Here is a 16,542-nt window from a genome sequence, read left to right on the forward strand (position 1 = left end):
ATTTTGATGGAATGTACAGAAGGAAACGTTCCTATAGACGAAGCTGATTCATCGCAATATGGAGGATAACGTTGAGAGGACTGAGACCCATGAGAATCTATTTATTTTTTCTATATTAGTAATTTACCTCACTCTGTAATTCTAATCCTATGCACAATTGTGCTATAGCAGATATAGTTCTGTAACGTGAAATGATGGGTCACCATCATCACGGCAAAAAATGAGCCCTGGACCCCGACTAATTTCTCATTACTTCTGCATCATGTAGTGTGCACAGAGCAGATGACACAGACGTCAAACTTACTGGCTAACGGCACGATGTGAGTCAGATCAGTGTTTGGTCATTTGATTTAAGAAATGTGTTTAAATAGAATATCCACCAAGCAATAAAAGCACATGAACAATGACAGGTGCCAGCCTTAAAATTAGAATCTGAAGTCTTTTTTAATGGACAAAAATGTCTGCATTGCATATGTGGAGAACACCACCAGTGGAATCCACTTTAAGGTCCAAATGGTGGATGTCTTTGTAATCAGACTTCAGCATCACGACTCTCCCCATGGCCGGTGTGATGAGGGGAATCCCCTAGCTTGCTGAGTGCCTCCTCTGCACCACATTATCCAATTAGCAAACCTCAGAGTGACCAGTCTGATGGCAGATTACTGTTGGCAGCCTGTCGGGACTTTCTGTTGCTCTGTCTCTCTCTCTCTCTCTCTCTCCCTGCTGTGAGCAGACAGCAGCATAAACGTACTGAAAGAAGACAGAGATAGATGAAGATATAGAATGTGCAAAGGACTCTATCAAAGACAGAAGATAACACAGAGAAGAATCTGTGACAGAAATGGAAAATATTTGATGGGCGTCTGTAAATGATGGTTATAAAATTCGTGATAACTAAAATAAATAAAAAAAGCTACTTAGAGACAGGCATAAAACAAGTCTCTGTGTGGTTACCCTGCTTCTCACCACAGTGATGACAATATCAAGACACCCCTCTGCAGACAAATGACAGGCCTTTTTACTCATCAGAAATGTCGTCACAGGTGCCAGTATCAAACTGATTTCCGTCTCCCTTGTGGGAAGACTCTTCTCTTCCTGGCTGAACCCAGTTGGATTCAATGATGGATTGTCATTCCCAACCAGAGGAGATTAGTCTGATGAATTACAGCTAAACTCCCATGATGGTTGAACCTGGTTTACTGCAGCTGGACACAGGCTGTGTTCAGAGCTGAAAATGAAGACAATAGGTCAGTGCTGCCGGATGAAATCTGGGAAATGAGCTGCATTAATGCTATAAAGCAAATGTCATGTTAATGACACAAATGGTATGCTCCAACTTCCCACTGAAGGGCTGGATAATAGCATTTAGTAGGTATGCACACTGTTGTTGGACAAGCAAGTCTTGGCGCAAACAGAGCTAAAGTCACACTGTGGTAGCTTGTGATTAAGAGTATTTTAGTAAGAGAGTAAGAGATTAAGAGTAAGAGCTTAAGAGGTCATTAAATGTGAATAACCATGACGTCTTTTGTACCTGTACCTCTGTTTGGTTAAATTTAGGCACAACAACCATATGTTACTATGGTAACTGTCACAAGATGTTTGAGTACAAGCTGTCACAAGTTTGTACTCAAAGTTATGGTCAAAACTCTTTTTTGTTTTTTTGCACCTTCTTTTGATTGTGGGCATAAATGCACACCTGGCAGTACTCATCACCATGGAAACAGCATGGAAAGAAAAAATAAAGGAGAAGCCTGCTGCTGATAAAAGAATTTGCCCCATAAAATATGGTATATTTTGAAAGGGTCTGTCTCATTTACTTAAACAGCAAGTTTAACTGCAGTGATTGTACCTGGAAGTCGACCCTACAGCTCGAGAAGCTGCATAGAAGTCATAAAAATGTCCCTGTACCACACTGCCAATTGTACCTGCTCTATTATTAGGGCCCGAGCACCGAATGGTGCAAGAGCCCTATTGAAACCTTAGGAATTATTATTATTTCCCCCCCCCCCCCCTGAGATCGCATTTTTGGGGGCCTTAACATGCCCCAAAACTCACCAAACTTGGTAGAAAAATTCATTCGCCCGAAATTTTTTTTGCAAAGAAACACTGTATTTTCTGCAGTACCACCAACATACCGTACTTCATTCAATGACAAAATCTTACAGTACTGCTGTGGACCCGAGTCTGAACAAATATATATGCTAATATGATGACACGGTCATAGCCCCACCTACTGGCAGCAGGAAATTTCTCTTTTAAACATGTTTTTGTTCTACGTCTCTGGAAATGAGAGGAGAGAAGAGCATAGGACAGGAGAGTATGGGACAGGAAACTGTGATGGCCCTGCGGATTGCAAGGTGCGCGAGGGCCGGCAATGCTGCTTGCAGCTTTAATACCATTATTTTTGCTTCTTCCCACTATCTTGTCTTCTTTACACAACAATGTACACAGAACTCACCTTATTTTCAAAGATCTGTTTGCATTTCTCTTTATTGTACATACACAAGAGACACACACTTCACAGACATGTCAGTGTCCCTGCAGGCCCCCATAATATATGCCTTGTTTTTGGTGTGGGGCCTCCTGTACAGATCAATTAGATCCACCAGAGCTCTTCATTGCATCCTAAATTAACTAAATACATAAATACATTTGGCCTGGATTCAGCCCCATGGCAGACATTACGTACAGCAATGCCATCTCGAGACTGTAATTGGTGCAACACACACTCATGCGCACGCACACACATTTTCATCATTAGCTCTCATTAACCAGCAAAACCCTACCCATGATGCACCTGGGTCTGGCTCTCAGAGGGACCAGTCAGATTACATTACTTTGCTTTGTTTGGGAAACTATTTAATCAGACATCCTATCTATCTATCTATCTATCTATCTATCTATCTATCTATCTATCTATCTATCTATCTATCTATCTATCTATCTATCTATCTATCTATCTATCTATCTATCTATCTATCTATCTATCTATCTATCTATCACAGAATGTGGCTTGTCCCTGCTCAGTTGGTGTTTCAACACAGACATGATTTGCTCATGGATGCTTTCGCTGTAATGAAATCTATCTGAGCACCCGTTATGGCAGGATGACCTCACTGCAGACAGCCAACATGCTGCAGCTGAATGAGAGTTATGAGGTGTCTGTCAGGGTTGTATGGGAGTTAGCTGTTGAGCAATGATGGCTCATAGTAAAGCAGCATAACAAATGACAATTTTACACAACATAATCACTGCTTGGCCAGTAATTATATTTCAGGACTTGCTGTTTCTCACTGTGGATTTATTATTATTATTATTAATTGCACAGGTTTTTACTCTCTGCTGTTTTTTGTTTTGTTTTATAGAACTGTTATTGCTTATGTTGTTTTCCCAAGGTCAAATAAGATGTTATATTAAAAAATGTAAATACATCTCATGAAAATAAATACATCTCATCTACATTCTCATGAAAAAAATGTGGGAAGAAATGTGAGAGGAAATAATTATCAGTGTCAGACAAACCGGTGAAGACACTTTCTGTTTGTGTGTTGTCCTTCCAGTTTACTTTAATTTAATAGCCTAGATAAAGAATTATCTCACTTTATTTATTTCTCTTTCCCTCCTTGACAGTCACACCACACAGGGAGCTGTGCTGATATTGTCTGGGAGAGTTAACTCAGTCAGATTCTACCTTGTTGTTTTGTGACATCCATCACATCAAGAGGCACCACACCTTGCAGACTCCTGATTTCCACCACCAACATAATATCTCATGACCACGTTGTACAGAATTTGATTTTTTTTAATGCAGATAGAGTTACACTGTCATATATGACACTACACTCTTTGCTGTCACCTAACATTTGTTGCCTATTAAAATAACATAAAACTACCAAGTTTATTATAATTTGCAATTATTGCTGTCAATAACTCCAATCACTACCAAATGAAAACCAATATAAATAAATTAATAGATTAAGCCAACCCCCCAACTTCCCCCCAAAACATCTTATAGCACAAGGCAAGACAAAATTGTTATCTAGGTGTAAAGCTTGGTGTGACTTTACACATATTATGGTGATTACTCGCTACTTCCTCATATAAATATCAGCCCATTAATTCTTAATTGGGGTTACAGTAAAAACTTAGCTAATATCCTCCACATTTAACTATGTTATCAAGTCTGAAAATCAAGTACCCAAAAAATGTGCACTGTCTTCGTGCCCACATCAAGTTAGGATTCATCCATTTTCTGAGCCTGCTTTGTCCTGTAGTACAGGGTCACGGGCGGCTAGAGCTTATCCCAGCCATCTACTGGTGAGTTTTTCCAGTTTAGCTATAACTGATACTCAGACAGACCACATGTCAGAATCTGAACTGCTACATCTTCCTTAACAATTGTTATTTTTCACTTGAACATAATTTTAGCTTTGTAAATAATATATTTTTATAATTTTTATATAATTGTCTATAGCTATCAATACTTTTTGTCAGTGGTAAATCTACAATCTGTTGGGGCCCTATGAAAAAAGTCACAGTGGCCCCTTTGCAAAAAATGTTTTTAATTTCAAAATAAAAGCAGCAGAGGCGAGGTATGAATGTTTTCATTGTAGTTCTGTGGCCGGAGTCCTTTTTTCGTGAGCTCACCTCCTCCTCGCTGCTGATTGGCTGACTCTTGGAGGAAGAGGATGTCGGGACAACAAACATGTCCGCGCTCATTTGAAAACCTGCTGTAGTCCACTGTTTGGCACTTGATCCGAGTTCTTTTTATGCTTGCACGGTGACGACGTTGTGCTCAAGGAAGACTCACAGGAAGGATACACAAGGACTCCACGACAAGAGCCAGACTATTCCTTATTATCAGGTTAGCGGCTAAATGTCTCCCTGCAAATTTAAAGCTAGCCGAGGCTAACATTAGCAAGCGTTAGCGTTAGCTTCCTAATGCTGGAGTACAGCTTCTCAAACACAGCAGACAACTTGTTCATGTGTATCTGTCTCGGCATCTTCTTGGCTTTCAAGTATTTAGGATTGTGTATGGGTATTTTTTGGTTGTAAACTTCAAGCTTGTCGCTAGCATGTGACGTCAGTTAGAAAGAACAGCAACACGAAACCGTTGAACTATTAATTGAAATGTCTTTGGTCTAATTGTTCATACCTCACTGCCGTGATTCCTAATTGTAATATCAATTGTTGATCTGGTTAAGGCTACATCAGCTCATGAGTGCTTGGGTCTGTTTCTTCTAAACGAACAAGATATATAAAGCCACATGCTCAGCTAACTGTAAAGTCGTATTTCATGTCGTAATTCATGCTGATGTGTTAAAAAAATCTTCATATAGAAATAAACACTACTGTAATTTCACACACTTTCAACAGTTGCATAACTTGATTTTAACAAATGCAGGTACCTTTTGTTGACATAAGACACCTTTTTAGTAACAAAAATCCCTGCTATATTAACTTCTCATTCTTCACAGAAATAATGCTGATATCTGGAACTCATGTCGGAAGTCGTGTATGAAGAGACAGCCACGATGATTGCCGCAGGGGAATTGCAGTCGTTTGTCCCGTTTGGCCGCGAGCACTGTAGGAACCATCCAAATGCCTTCAACCTGCAGCTCCGAGAGCTCCAACCTGCCTCCGAGCTGTGGTCATCAGATGGTGCCGCAGGCCTGGTAGGCTCCTTGCAGGAAGTCAGCCTGCAGGAGAGAGAGAGGGTGAGATTCTGTGGCACTGCATGACTTGTAGTTGTCTATTGCAAGTGTACCAATTATGTCAGCTATAAAGGGTGTACTGTCTGTAGGTGTCCTATGATAACTAGTTTTCTTATCCCTTCTTGTTGATATGATGGGTGTGATTTTGTGTTTTCTGATCAGCAGGAATGCTGGCAGCTTAGGAAGGGCTGCATGAGAGTCAAAGAAGAAGAAGTGGAGTTTGAAGAAGAACTGTATACTGCAGGAAATGTGGTTGTTTGGAGCCAGGGCAGCAGGACTCAAGCCTCCAGTGTGTACAAGGCATTTACAGTCGACAGCCCAGTGCAGCAGGTCGGACACTGAGACCATGTGGATTACTATTCTGAAAATAGTTTTAGCTTGTTTCTGTCTTACAATATTTTATTTTTAAAGTTTTGATTGCAATTAAGCTGTCAGTCTGCTGTCAAGTGATTTCAAAACAATTAATTAAGAAGTACATTGTGTCTTGATATCCGCAGGCCTTGTGGTGCAACTTTTCTGTTCCTCAAAACAAGAAAGATGGTACTGTATCACTGAACACTTTTAGTTGTTCTGAGGTAATTTGAGTTTTCCTTTGTAAGAAAATCACATAAATCTTCCATGTTTTGCAGAGGAAGAAGTGGAGCATACAGTGTGTATTATACAGAGTAGCTGTGTCAATGTTCACACTGTGAGTGGGAAGGATTTCATATCGCCTCTGCCCTTCCAGGTAAGAAAGAGAGACACTGGTAGGAAATCTTCTTCTATGCATTCCTATCACGTGACAGGCAAATTTGGTTGGATCCAATGCGTGAAATTATTTTTTTCTCTGTAAACACTGGATGTTTTGTGTTTTAACTGTCAGTGAGATTAGTAATATTCCCCAAGGTTGAACCATAGTCAGACTAACCAATAATAATGGAAAATTTGGATCACTGACAGTTGGAATGAACCTTGATCATCTCGATGTGTGTTTATATGTGTACCTTTTGTATGAGTTATTGTGGCTTGCATTTGTGTCTACACTAAACTAGAATGTGTGGCATGTATGGTTTACCATGTGCACCTATGTTTTTGGAAGTGTGGACATATTTGTCTATATAATGCATAACCATGTGTAGGTCTCGTGACCCTTTTGCACAGCAACAAAAACTGTTATTAGATTTCGGAAAGTTCTTTTACAATTAAGTTGCAGACCAGCATTTAATGGCTGCTCAATGAAAATCAAAGTTTTCTTGTATATTTTTTATTTAATTTTTTTGGATATTTACTAGCGGAATAGTTTGACACCCACTCGTTAAATGATTGAAAGGCCTGCCAAAGAGCCAGGCAGGCCATGAGTAGTTGCTGCAAACTGAGTAATAACCTCCTTGTGAGAGCTTTTGTAGCGGAAAACTTCCCCCACTGCTAAACCTTCAGTTCCCCTTTGAAATGACAAAGACCAATCATCTCCTTATTCAATCAAAAATATTAAAAGAAAAAAAATATTTGTATTGGACTGCAGGTGTCATTATTTTCATTGTCAAATAATCAGATTGTTTTCTATATTCAACAACTATAGTAACAGTTTGATTTGCAGAAAGTCAGAACATGGTGAAAATTGGCCATGAATTAAAGCCAGAGTGCTTGAAATTGCCTAAATTGCAGTAAATTTCACTTTACTATTGTTTAAGCTTAAGGGAATCAGAACTTGAGAGGCTGCGGTGGTTTCTGTGAATAACCATTAAAAATGTTTGTCATGTTTTTACCAGGTCTCAAATGTCTGGGCAACCAAGTTTGGGCTATTGTTGGAACGGAAAAACACTGGGAATGATGCACAGCTCAGCCCCCCTGGGTACATGTTAAACTACACACTGATAAGCGCAAGGCAAAAAAAAGCTACACATTTGGATATAGCTGACACTTGTGTCACCCAAGTGATCATCAAAGCTCAAAACTTAATCAAATGCATCAACAAAGCAACAAAAACAAACACAAATGTTTGTACTGCATGTGACAGGTTACAATGCTGCTTTCTTTACAGGGAACCTCTGCCCACAGTGTTCAGCATGCTGCATCCTCTAGATGAGATTGCACCTGTTGTGTGTAAACCTACAGGTATTGACACTTAAACTCTGCCTCTGTCTGTTGTCTTTCTTTGAGAATGAGCAGTTCCCACATGTTTACCTGAACCTGTGTGTGTGTGTGTGTGTGTTCTCCCAGGCTTGTTTGAAGGCTCCCGTATGCAGTACGTTTCTGACTCCACCTTGAAGATAGCGTTTACATGCTGCCAGCCCTCCATAGTTGTATCATATGACACTGTACAGGGAATACATTCTGTCTGGGCCCTGCGCAAAGTCACCCAGGATGTAAGTGGTCACACATACATAAACACACGCATACACATTGTCTTTTTCAAACTTGATTCTCTCACTTCAATCAGGAGCGTTCTACAGTCCTGCGTTGTCCAGCAGAGCCAGTTGGCACACCACTGGGTCTGAAGGGGTCGGGTTTCCTAACCTCTCATTTGCGTAATACTTCCCGTATTGACTCCCCTGGTGGCAGTGGGGCACCAGGGCTTGTTCCTGGAACTGCAGCAAGGTACTGAAAGTGAAAGTGATGAAAATGTATAAATCTTCCAGAAAATGTTTTTGAGGATTGGACCGACAATTAGTGTTTTTAAAAATGCAATTGTCTTTTTTCCTTACGTCTCATGTTGCTCCTTGTTACCTTTAAAACATCTCTGTAACCCTGCTGTTGTGTGACCCTGTCATTGGTTTTCTACCTCCAGTTGTGCTGTTGGGACCAGCTCTCCTCTTCACTACAGCGCTCTGCATGGTCATCAGAGCAGAATCATGACATCCTCACCAGGATTACACTCTCGAGTTCATTCCCCAAGTATTTCCAACATGGCTGCCCTCAGGTGAGATAATTGAAAAAGCTAACTAGTAGAAATAAACGTAAGCATAAACAACCTTGCGCACAAACACTCTCCTGGTTCATCTGTGTATTCCAGCCGTGCCCACTCTCCAGGAATGGCAGCTCCATCCTTCTCAGGTGCGGCTCGCTTCAACACATCTTTCCACACCCCATCTCCCAGGGGGCATCATGGCTTGTTGACTTCTCCTAACTCCACTTTAAATGAGACAATGCTTGTGCCGGAGATGGAGCCCATTGTTCCCGACCTCTGCATGGAGCAACTGTGGAGTGAGGCGGTCACTGCTAGCTGTCACAGGTAAATAACAGAAATAAATTCTACTCCTAATAAAGGTAGAGTCTCTATAGGGCCAGGATTTATTCACAGCAATAAGAGCAAAATTATGGAGGCTCAATTACTAGTTGTTCTTTTGTGATGTAATTTCCTCTGGATAGCCTTTATTTTCTGAGGTGGTCAGTTATATACAGACTTTCATGTCTAAAAAAACGCGTTAATGCGAACAATTCTGTCATAAAATCAAATTGGTGTAAAAAATGAAGACAAAAGGAAGGGTCTTTGAGCAGTGAAAGTTTTGTTGGTGCACCAGCATCATGTTTTTTTTGTATTGAATTTTGTAAGAGATACTATAGTTGATTTAGTATACGTTTTACTTTTAGATTTCTTGGTCGGTGCTGTTCTAGCTAAGTGCTGTTAATCAATCTTTTTTTTTTTTTTTTCTGCAGGGAGATGAGCAGCCAGGCGTCTAAAGTATTCTTGACTTCTGACCTCTGTGAGAACCACTACTTGTGTTTCCTGGTGGAGTCTCACCAGCAGCTCAGGTCACCAAATCATGCACTGAACACATCACAAACATAAAACTTTTAATTATTCCAAAGTATCTCATCTTTATCTAGGATGTAGCAAACTGCCAAACTGAACATTAGTTTTTTTTATTGTTGCCACAGGTGTGTGAAGTTTATTGAGAGCAACGACACATCTCAGCTCATCTTCCCCTCTGTAACAACGATCCCTGCCCAAGATGCAGAGCCTCTGCAGGTACATTACAATATTCATATGAAGACCACATGTAAAAATAATGTTTTAGGTTACTAATAGTGTCTTGATACTTATACGATACTTACTCGTATTAGTAGTAAAAAAAGTTTAATAGTACGCTCAGTGTTACCTCTGTGTAGTGCACACTGCTGCAATGAGCAGGATTGTATTATACTTCACAGAAGTGTTTTACCCTTGTTTATGAAAAAAGGGACAAGCAACCTGGCTTTGTTCACAGGGTTTCATGTGTATTAGTCATAGCTGCATTTTTTAGTCATCAGCAATCCATTTAGCCAGGGATACATGACATGTTCTTTAAAGATTGCAATTTTCTGTATTTACAGACAGGTGTATTTCTTGATATACGTAAGTTTTATTGTTGGTCTTTAAACATGCCTCAGAGGAGTTTGTTGAACTGCGTTATTAGATTAACACAGCAGCACTATTGATGTGACTCCATTGATTTCCATGTGAAATTGTTAACTAAGAGCTACAGAGAAATTATATTTTATGATTGGTTTTTGTTTTAGATCACGGATCTCAGCTGGTAGACAGCATGTAACAGCAGCTGGAAAGAATTAGTATGATAGATTTTTGTAAATGAAAACTTCAGGTGTTGCTATTTTGCGTATAGAATATTGAAAATTATGATGGCAGTTTTTTCCTGACATTTTATAGATTGAAGTCTCTCACTTACTTCACAAAATAATGATTCATTAATACTTTGCTTCTCAGAATATTGATGCCATGCTGGTTCTGGAGGCCTGTGGCAGTCTGGTCCTCTACACGGGAATCACCAGGGTAAGTATGAGGGCCACTTCAAATCTTTCTAGCACATAAAAATGGACTCATATTTCTGATGGTGGAAGTGTTGTGACTGGTTGCTGAAGCCGGCATTGTTTGTGTTCCTGTAGGTCAGTAGGGTGTTTGTTCCTGGTCTCTTGTCACCCAATTTCAGCTTGACTAACCACCTTCCTCACATCAGCACACCGGTGGAGAATGTTAGCACACCGGCTAACGCTGGCACTAGGCACCTCCATAGGCTCAATGAGGTATAGTCTTGTATTGAAAATGCATTTCTTTGATTGTTAATCTGTTTTCTTCAGTGCTGCCATTCAGTGTAGTATTGTCTTGAGAGATCATTTCCTCTGTAGATCCTCTGTAATCTGTCATAGTACAGTTTCTTTTTTTTCAATTCTTTTTTTAAATGTATTTTATTTAGCGAATTGTATAGAATCCGAAAAAAAAAAAATTTTTCAGACAGTGTTTCTGTATTTAGCATTACAATTTAACATTCTCTCATTTAGTACTTGGTTAACTGCTTTTACATTTTTATTTTACCTGTCTACTCTGCTACCTCTTCATCAGGACATAATGCCTTCACCAGTGTCAGAGGTGAGGGTTCCAATCATTAAACACCATGAAGCTTCATTTTTGGATGATTACGCCTTTCAACAAGCTACGCCCTTCATTCATGCTTTGCGAGATCCGGTCTGCAACCGAGTCACTTTGGTAGGTTTTTGCGTTTCATGATGCACATTTTATATTTTATAACCTTTACAGTAATAACATAGGACCTTCAGTGCAATTTAGGGTAGAAGTGAATCAAGGGCACAAACACTGAATACAGCACATTTCACCTCAAGGGTCTCTTTCTACTAAGTGATGTGTGTTAGTGTGGCTAATGACGCTTACAAAGAAAGCTGGCTGTGTGGTTTCAAACAGTGCCATTGGGCTGTTTTTCTTTATCCTCTCCACTACCTTTGTGTTGGATATGTCAGTCTGAATACTAATTGTTGCCAATGCCCCATGCAGCTGGAGTTTTCAAAATGCTGCCTGTTCTTGGTGTGTTGTTGATTTGATGGTTTAATTTTCACAACAGGGTTTCCTTTTCTTTTCTCTAACCTGACATTGGTCAATGTTCTATGACCTAACAATACAGGCTAAATGAAATAATCTACATCTATGTTGAAATGAAACGGTGAAAAAAATTGTAATCCCATACAGACGTTTACAGCAGAACTCTTTAATCTGAAATTCCTGGTGTGTGTGTGTCTGGCATACTTAGGAAACAATGACTCATCACCCAGCAATTTATTTTTCTGTAATGCAAAAAGTTTTCTTCTCTGATGTGTTATTTCCTTTTGGAAGGTACCGGTACTATGTTTTTCCAAATAAAATATTTTACCTGTTACAGTTTTGAAAAGAAGTCATGACAGTGCAAACTATTATCTCTACTGTCATGGCTTCCTGGTACAGTACTGCCATACTGCAGTTTAGCTGTTTGCTATCACTACCATGATGACATATAGGCACTTGTATTGCACAGATATTAAATTAAACTGAAAAGTGTATAATCTAAATTGTCTATTTTATTTTTATCTCTAGGAACTTAACAGTGGCACAATGATGAGGATCTCTATCCCTGAGATTGCTACTTCGGAGCTGGGTGAGACACAAGCAAAAAAGCAAACATATTGTACACACAGAACATTAAAGAATAGGTTGCTGTTGGTCAGTATTTGCTGTCTATTGTTAAAACGTACATTTTAAGCGAGACCACACGCAAGCATGCACGCTCAGATGGCTGAGTCAGAGCTGTTAGGTCAATGAAATTAGATTTGAGAGCTGCTCTACATTGTTACACAGTGACGTACAATCTTGATATACTGAGGATGCCATTACAAAGGAGACAGACACACACACTAATAATTAATCCACAGGTTTTTCTGAGTAGCCCTCAGAGACAGGCTTAATGCACATTTTCATACATTTTATTTGATAAATCGCTATTCCTTTAATCTTTTTTTTAAAGAACCAATGATAATAATCTACAGCAAACCCTTTATTTACAGGTAATAAATATAAATCAAATAAATGTGAATTCAGATCTTTTTTTAACTCTAATTAGAAGGCTATGTTTAAATTAACTACTTTGGAAATTAGATTGGATTATGTCACTTATAAGCATTAACCCACAACCTGCTTGATCTCAGTCAATTTAAGATCTTAAAAGACATAGACTCCTTTAGCCAGAGTGAATTGAAAAGATAACGCTTCATTCCAGATATGCAACTGGAGCACAAACATGTTGCACATGTGGTCTGATGTGACACAAGCTTTACGCTGGGGCTACAAATAAGATGACGGTCAGGTCGGGCGGTTTTAATTAATGTTGGAAGAATGTCTATGGGCCCAGCTGCAGTGGTTGTCTTTGAGGGAGATTGAGGCCATTCAGCTTAGTGAAGAGAAGGGAAACAGAACTGACGAAGCAAGCAACTGATGCAGACAAGAAGGCAAGCACAGAGGGCTCTTTTGTTGCCATAAATGGGAATAAATAATGTTAAAATGTATTTTTGGAAGTTATATTGGAAGGAAACTATAATAATATCTTGTAAAATGACATTTTGACACTTCCCTAAAAGTAAAAGCTAGGTGACGAGGAAGTACTTTGGAATAATTAATGAATTATATTATAATGGATTTTCTCTTTTAGCCAATTAAATTGGAGGTCAGCTGGTTTATCTTCTGTTGTTTAGACTAATAAGTCCCAGGGTCTGTTTAGTTCTAACTCCTGCATTCACCCTGAGTCTTCAAGTTTCCTAATCTCCTGTGGGTTTTGTTAAAGCTCCGCTTTTGTCGTTTATTATGTTTTTATATAAAGCCTTGAGTGTCACTGTTTGGTGTGTCTGCCTTGTGTTCCTTTATGTCTTCTCTATGCATTTCTCCCCATTATTTAGTAATCGATCTTACAGACAAGGCTTTCTTCCTCTAATGAAATGGCATTTATCCACCTCTTCTTTGACCTTTCCCACTCTGGATGTTCTATTAAGATAGCCTAGTGACGTTGATTAGGAATCTGATTGGTCAAAGTTGTTAGGAGACACAGCACTAATTACTGCTGATTATTTTTTAATTTCCTTTTTTGTTTTCGGGAGCTGAGGAGATAAGGAGAAAAAATATTCTAACAGGATGAGATCATGAAAAAACAGAAATGAAAAATGTATATATGGATACTAAACCTTACCTCAGTCTTATCCATACCAAATATCCAAGTCTTTACTGTGAAGTTGAATGATTTGTCTGTTGTCACCTTTTGCCCCTGTCAGTAAGGAAGTGCCTCCAGGCCATTCGTTTCATCCTGCCTAAGGAAGCTGCTATGAAGGTTAGTAAAAGCTAATCTAAAAGGAAAAAACATATCTTCATGCTGTGTACCGTAGTACATTCCCAACAACACACATGCAGCCATGCCATTATATTAATTTCATTTTTATATAGCAAGGACATTCTTAACTCTTCATGTTAAAATGTACAAATATTTTGTCTGTTACAAGATTTAATTCATGCCAGCATATTTCTTCATTAACAAATAAATTGAATATAGAAAATGTGTCTTACATCTCAAGTATTCCTGACAAGATAAACAACAAAGCTACTTAAGAGAATTATTGTTTATCCAGGGATTTACTACAGAAGCTCTTAAAAGATGTTTTCATAGTCTTTGAAACAGCTCAAACTTTTTAACTTACGGTAATTCTGTAAAACATTTGCAGGTTTTGGTGAAGTGGTACAACATCTACAATGCCCCTGGTGGCACCAGCGCTCATGCTGAGTGGAACCTCTTTGTCACCTGTTTTATGACATTGATGGGCTACAGCACTGAACGCCTGACCTGGACTCGGAATGTAAGTCTGCATTTGAAGAGTTTGTATTTTTTATGGGCAGTTTTAAGCAGTGCTGTTGTAACAAATCTTTGATTTATCATGTACCTGCAATACTTCTCTAAAAAGCCTGCTGTTAAGTGTTAATCTGGAAAACCCTATCTTGTCTTGACCTTGGTCTCTGACCCCCACCTGCTTTCCCCAGCTTCATTTTGAAGTGCCTCTCTCTCCGGTGATTGCAGCCAAGAAGGCTCGTCCCTCTGATGGAGGCTGTGATGAGGTGTGTGACTAAAGTAAATAAGTGAATACTCTAAATTGACAGCAAGGTAAAATGTTTGGATTTTACTTTGTCATTCTTTATTTTTTTTTATAATAGCAGTAAGTTTTGTTTCCATTTAGTATCTGCATTTGTATGCATACTTTATTTCTGAAGTGTTTGGCAACACCAAGGAAATCGGTGTATACTTGTAACAGTAACATATTAGTGCTAACAACACAACTTGAAGATGTAATTCATTGAGGAGGAATAATACAAATTAAACTTCTTTATAGCATAAGGTTGGCAGTTCGAGCCTATGCCCTGCATGCTGATGTGTCCATGGGCAAGGGGAAAAACTATTTAACTATATAATTATACAGCTCAATTTTTCAATTCCAAACAAACACCAAAACAAAAAACCTACACCACCAAAAATGGACGCCAGAGTAGGCAGGGAAACCCCCCTAATATAGTACGGGTTTAGTGCTTCTAAAATAACCTGTGCTTTGTCGTACAGCCCTAAACACACACTTACATCAGTGAGAGTCCTCAAAAAGACAATCATGAGTTCCCCAGCCATTTAATGAAACCCTGACCATCCTACAATCAAACCTAAATCCTTAAGCAGAGCCGTGTCCCCCACACAGCCAGGTGAAGGTGTTCTTAAAATACTCCTGATTGATGGTGGAGGGTTCTTAAGTAATTTGTGCAGTTGTGTTGTTTTCTTATTAGAGCAAAACATGACTGGCAAATGTCAAACTGCTGGAGGCTTAGACTGTGCTGGGTAGTTCTCTGTGTGTATGTTTGGCCTGAAGAAATACATGAGTCAGATTAAACTGAAGCATGCTGTTGACACTGTCAGCTCGTTACTGCTTTGTGTCTTGAGATGGTTTTGTCTTTGTGCTGCCCACGTAAGGCCCCTCCTGCCATCTTCAGGTTGCTAGCTGAAAATAGTCTTGAAAGACATAAGACGGTGGGATTCAATATGCATATGGGGCAGATATTTTGTTTTACCATTGTTTTTAATCATGGTAAAAGATGTCAATACTACATGCTGGATGCCTCACAAGTTAGCCTGTGTCAATATCTCTACCCTCTCTCATGTGTGACTGCATCTGCAACACAGGTTTGAACAGAAGGCAGTCAGAATCATACACTGGGTGTCCCTTGCACATCCCTAATGACATCAGAGAGACAGGAAGACATGATTCGTTGTCACAGACCAACATACAGTGTCTGTCTTGGCCAGTCATCAAAAATATAATAAATAGTGTGACCAGGCAAAACATATGCAACAATATGACTGAGATTATTTTTCAGTTTTGGTTATTTTGTTTTTACACATGCTTGTGGTGTCTGTTCTCATTCTTCTCTGTTTGTAGGACTGGGACTACTTGTTGGGATCTCATTACCACCGTCAGATAAATTCCCAGCCTGTCTGTGGTTCAGTGGACTCAAGTGGCACCAATAACACCCGTTATACAGAACTGGAGGTCCCACCCTCTGTATGTAACCTACTGAATGAATTTACATGCAAATTGTTGTTTGGAATAATGTTGCATTGACTCTGAAGCATGTGGTTCGATGCCTGTCTTTATCTACTCCTCAATCACCGGTTTCTTTTTCATTTCCTCCTGATGTTGGGGTCTTGTTGTATGACACTAGTGTTTATCAATTTATGAGGCTTCAGAAATTACCAATATAATTATACATACAAACTGCCATGAAATTGTTGTAGATTTGGAATTGATGGGATAATTGTTTTACATTTTGGTTTGGCTGAATGGTATTGTATTAAACTGAGAGGACGATTCATATTAATAGTGAAGACTAAATTATTAAAGCTACTGTCACCATAAATTGCAGCTTTCAAATGAGCAGAAAAAACAGTGTACCGGTAAACATAACCAAAGTGTTGTATTATTGTTGTATTGATTTGCATTTGTTTTAAGTAGTAGT

The 16,542-nt window shown here is 39.1% G+C and overlaps 1 protein-coding gene across 2 annotated transcripts in view; it reads left to right on the forward strand.

Moving 5' to 3' along the window:
- The first annotated feature begins 4,690 nt into the window (after positions 1–4,690).
- anapc1 (anaphase promoting complex subunit 1) overlaps positions 4,691–16,542 on the forward strand; it is a 32,244-nt gene continuing 20,392 nt past the window's right edge. For both annotated transcript variants that reach the window (XM_028423412.1, XM_028423413.1), the window contains exons 1-21: positions 4,691–4,864; positions 5,478–5,717; positions 5,880–6,044; positions 6,212–6,254; positions 6,344–6,441; positions 7,463–7,545; positions 7,735–7,808; positions 7,914–8,059; positions 8,134–8,291; positions 8,482–8,613; positions 8,707–8,925; positions 9,351–9,446; positions 9,573–9,663; positions 10,399–10,464; positions 10,578–10,715; positions 11,032–11,175; positions 12,052–12,112; positions 13,773–13,828; positions 14,217–14,348; positions 14,530–14,604; positions 15,966–16,088. In XM_028423412.1, the coding sequence (XP_028279213.1) occupies positions 5,502–5,717; positions 5,880–6,044; positions 6,212–6,254; positions 6,344–6,441; positions 7,463–7,545; positions 7,735–7,808; positions 7,914–8,059; positions 8,134–8,291; positions 8,482–8,613; positions 8,707–8,925; positions 9,351–9,446; positions 9,573–9,663; positions 10,399–10,464; positions 10,578–10,715; positions 11,032–11,175; positions 12,052–12,112; positions 13,773–13,828; positions 14,217–14,348; positions 14,530–14,604; positions 15,966–16,088 (2,316 nt within the window). In that variant the 5' untranslated portion in view covers positions 4,691–4,864; positions 5,478–5,501. The remainder of the gene's footprint in view (positions 4,865–5,477; positions 5,718–5,879; positions 6,045–6,211; positions 6,255–6,343; positions 6,442–7,462; positions 7,546–7,734; positions 7,809–7,913; positions 8,060–8,133; positions 8,292–8,481; positions 8,614–8,706; positions 8,926–9,350; positions 9,447–9,572; positions 9,664–10,398; positions 10,465–10,577; positions 10,716–11,031; positions 11,176–12,051; positions 12,113–13,772; positions 13,829–14,216; positions 14,349–14,529; positions 14,605–15,965; positions 16,089–16,542) is intronic.

The sequence above is a fragment of the Parambassis ranga genome, chromosome 15 (assembly GCF_900634625.1).
Source record: "Parambassis ranga chromosome 15, fParRan2.1, whole genome shotgun sequence".
NCBI classification, from domain to species: domain Eukaryota; kingdom Metazoa; phylum Chordata; class Actinopteri; family Ambassidae; genus Parambassis; species Parambassis ranga.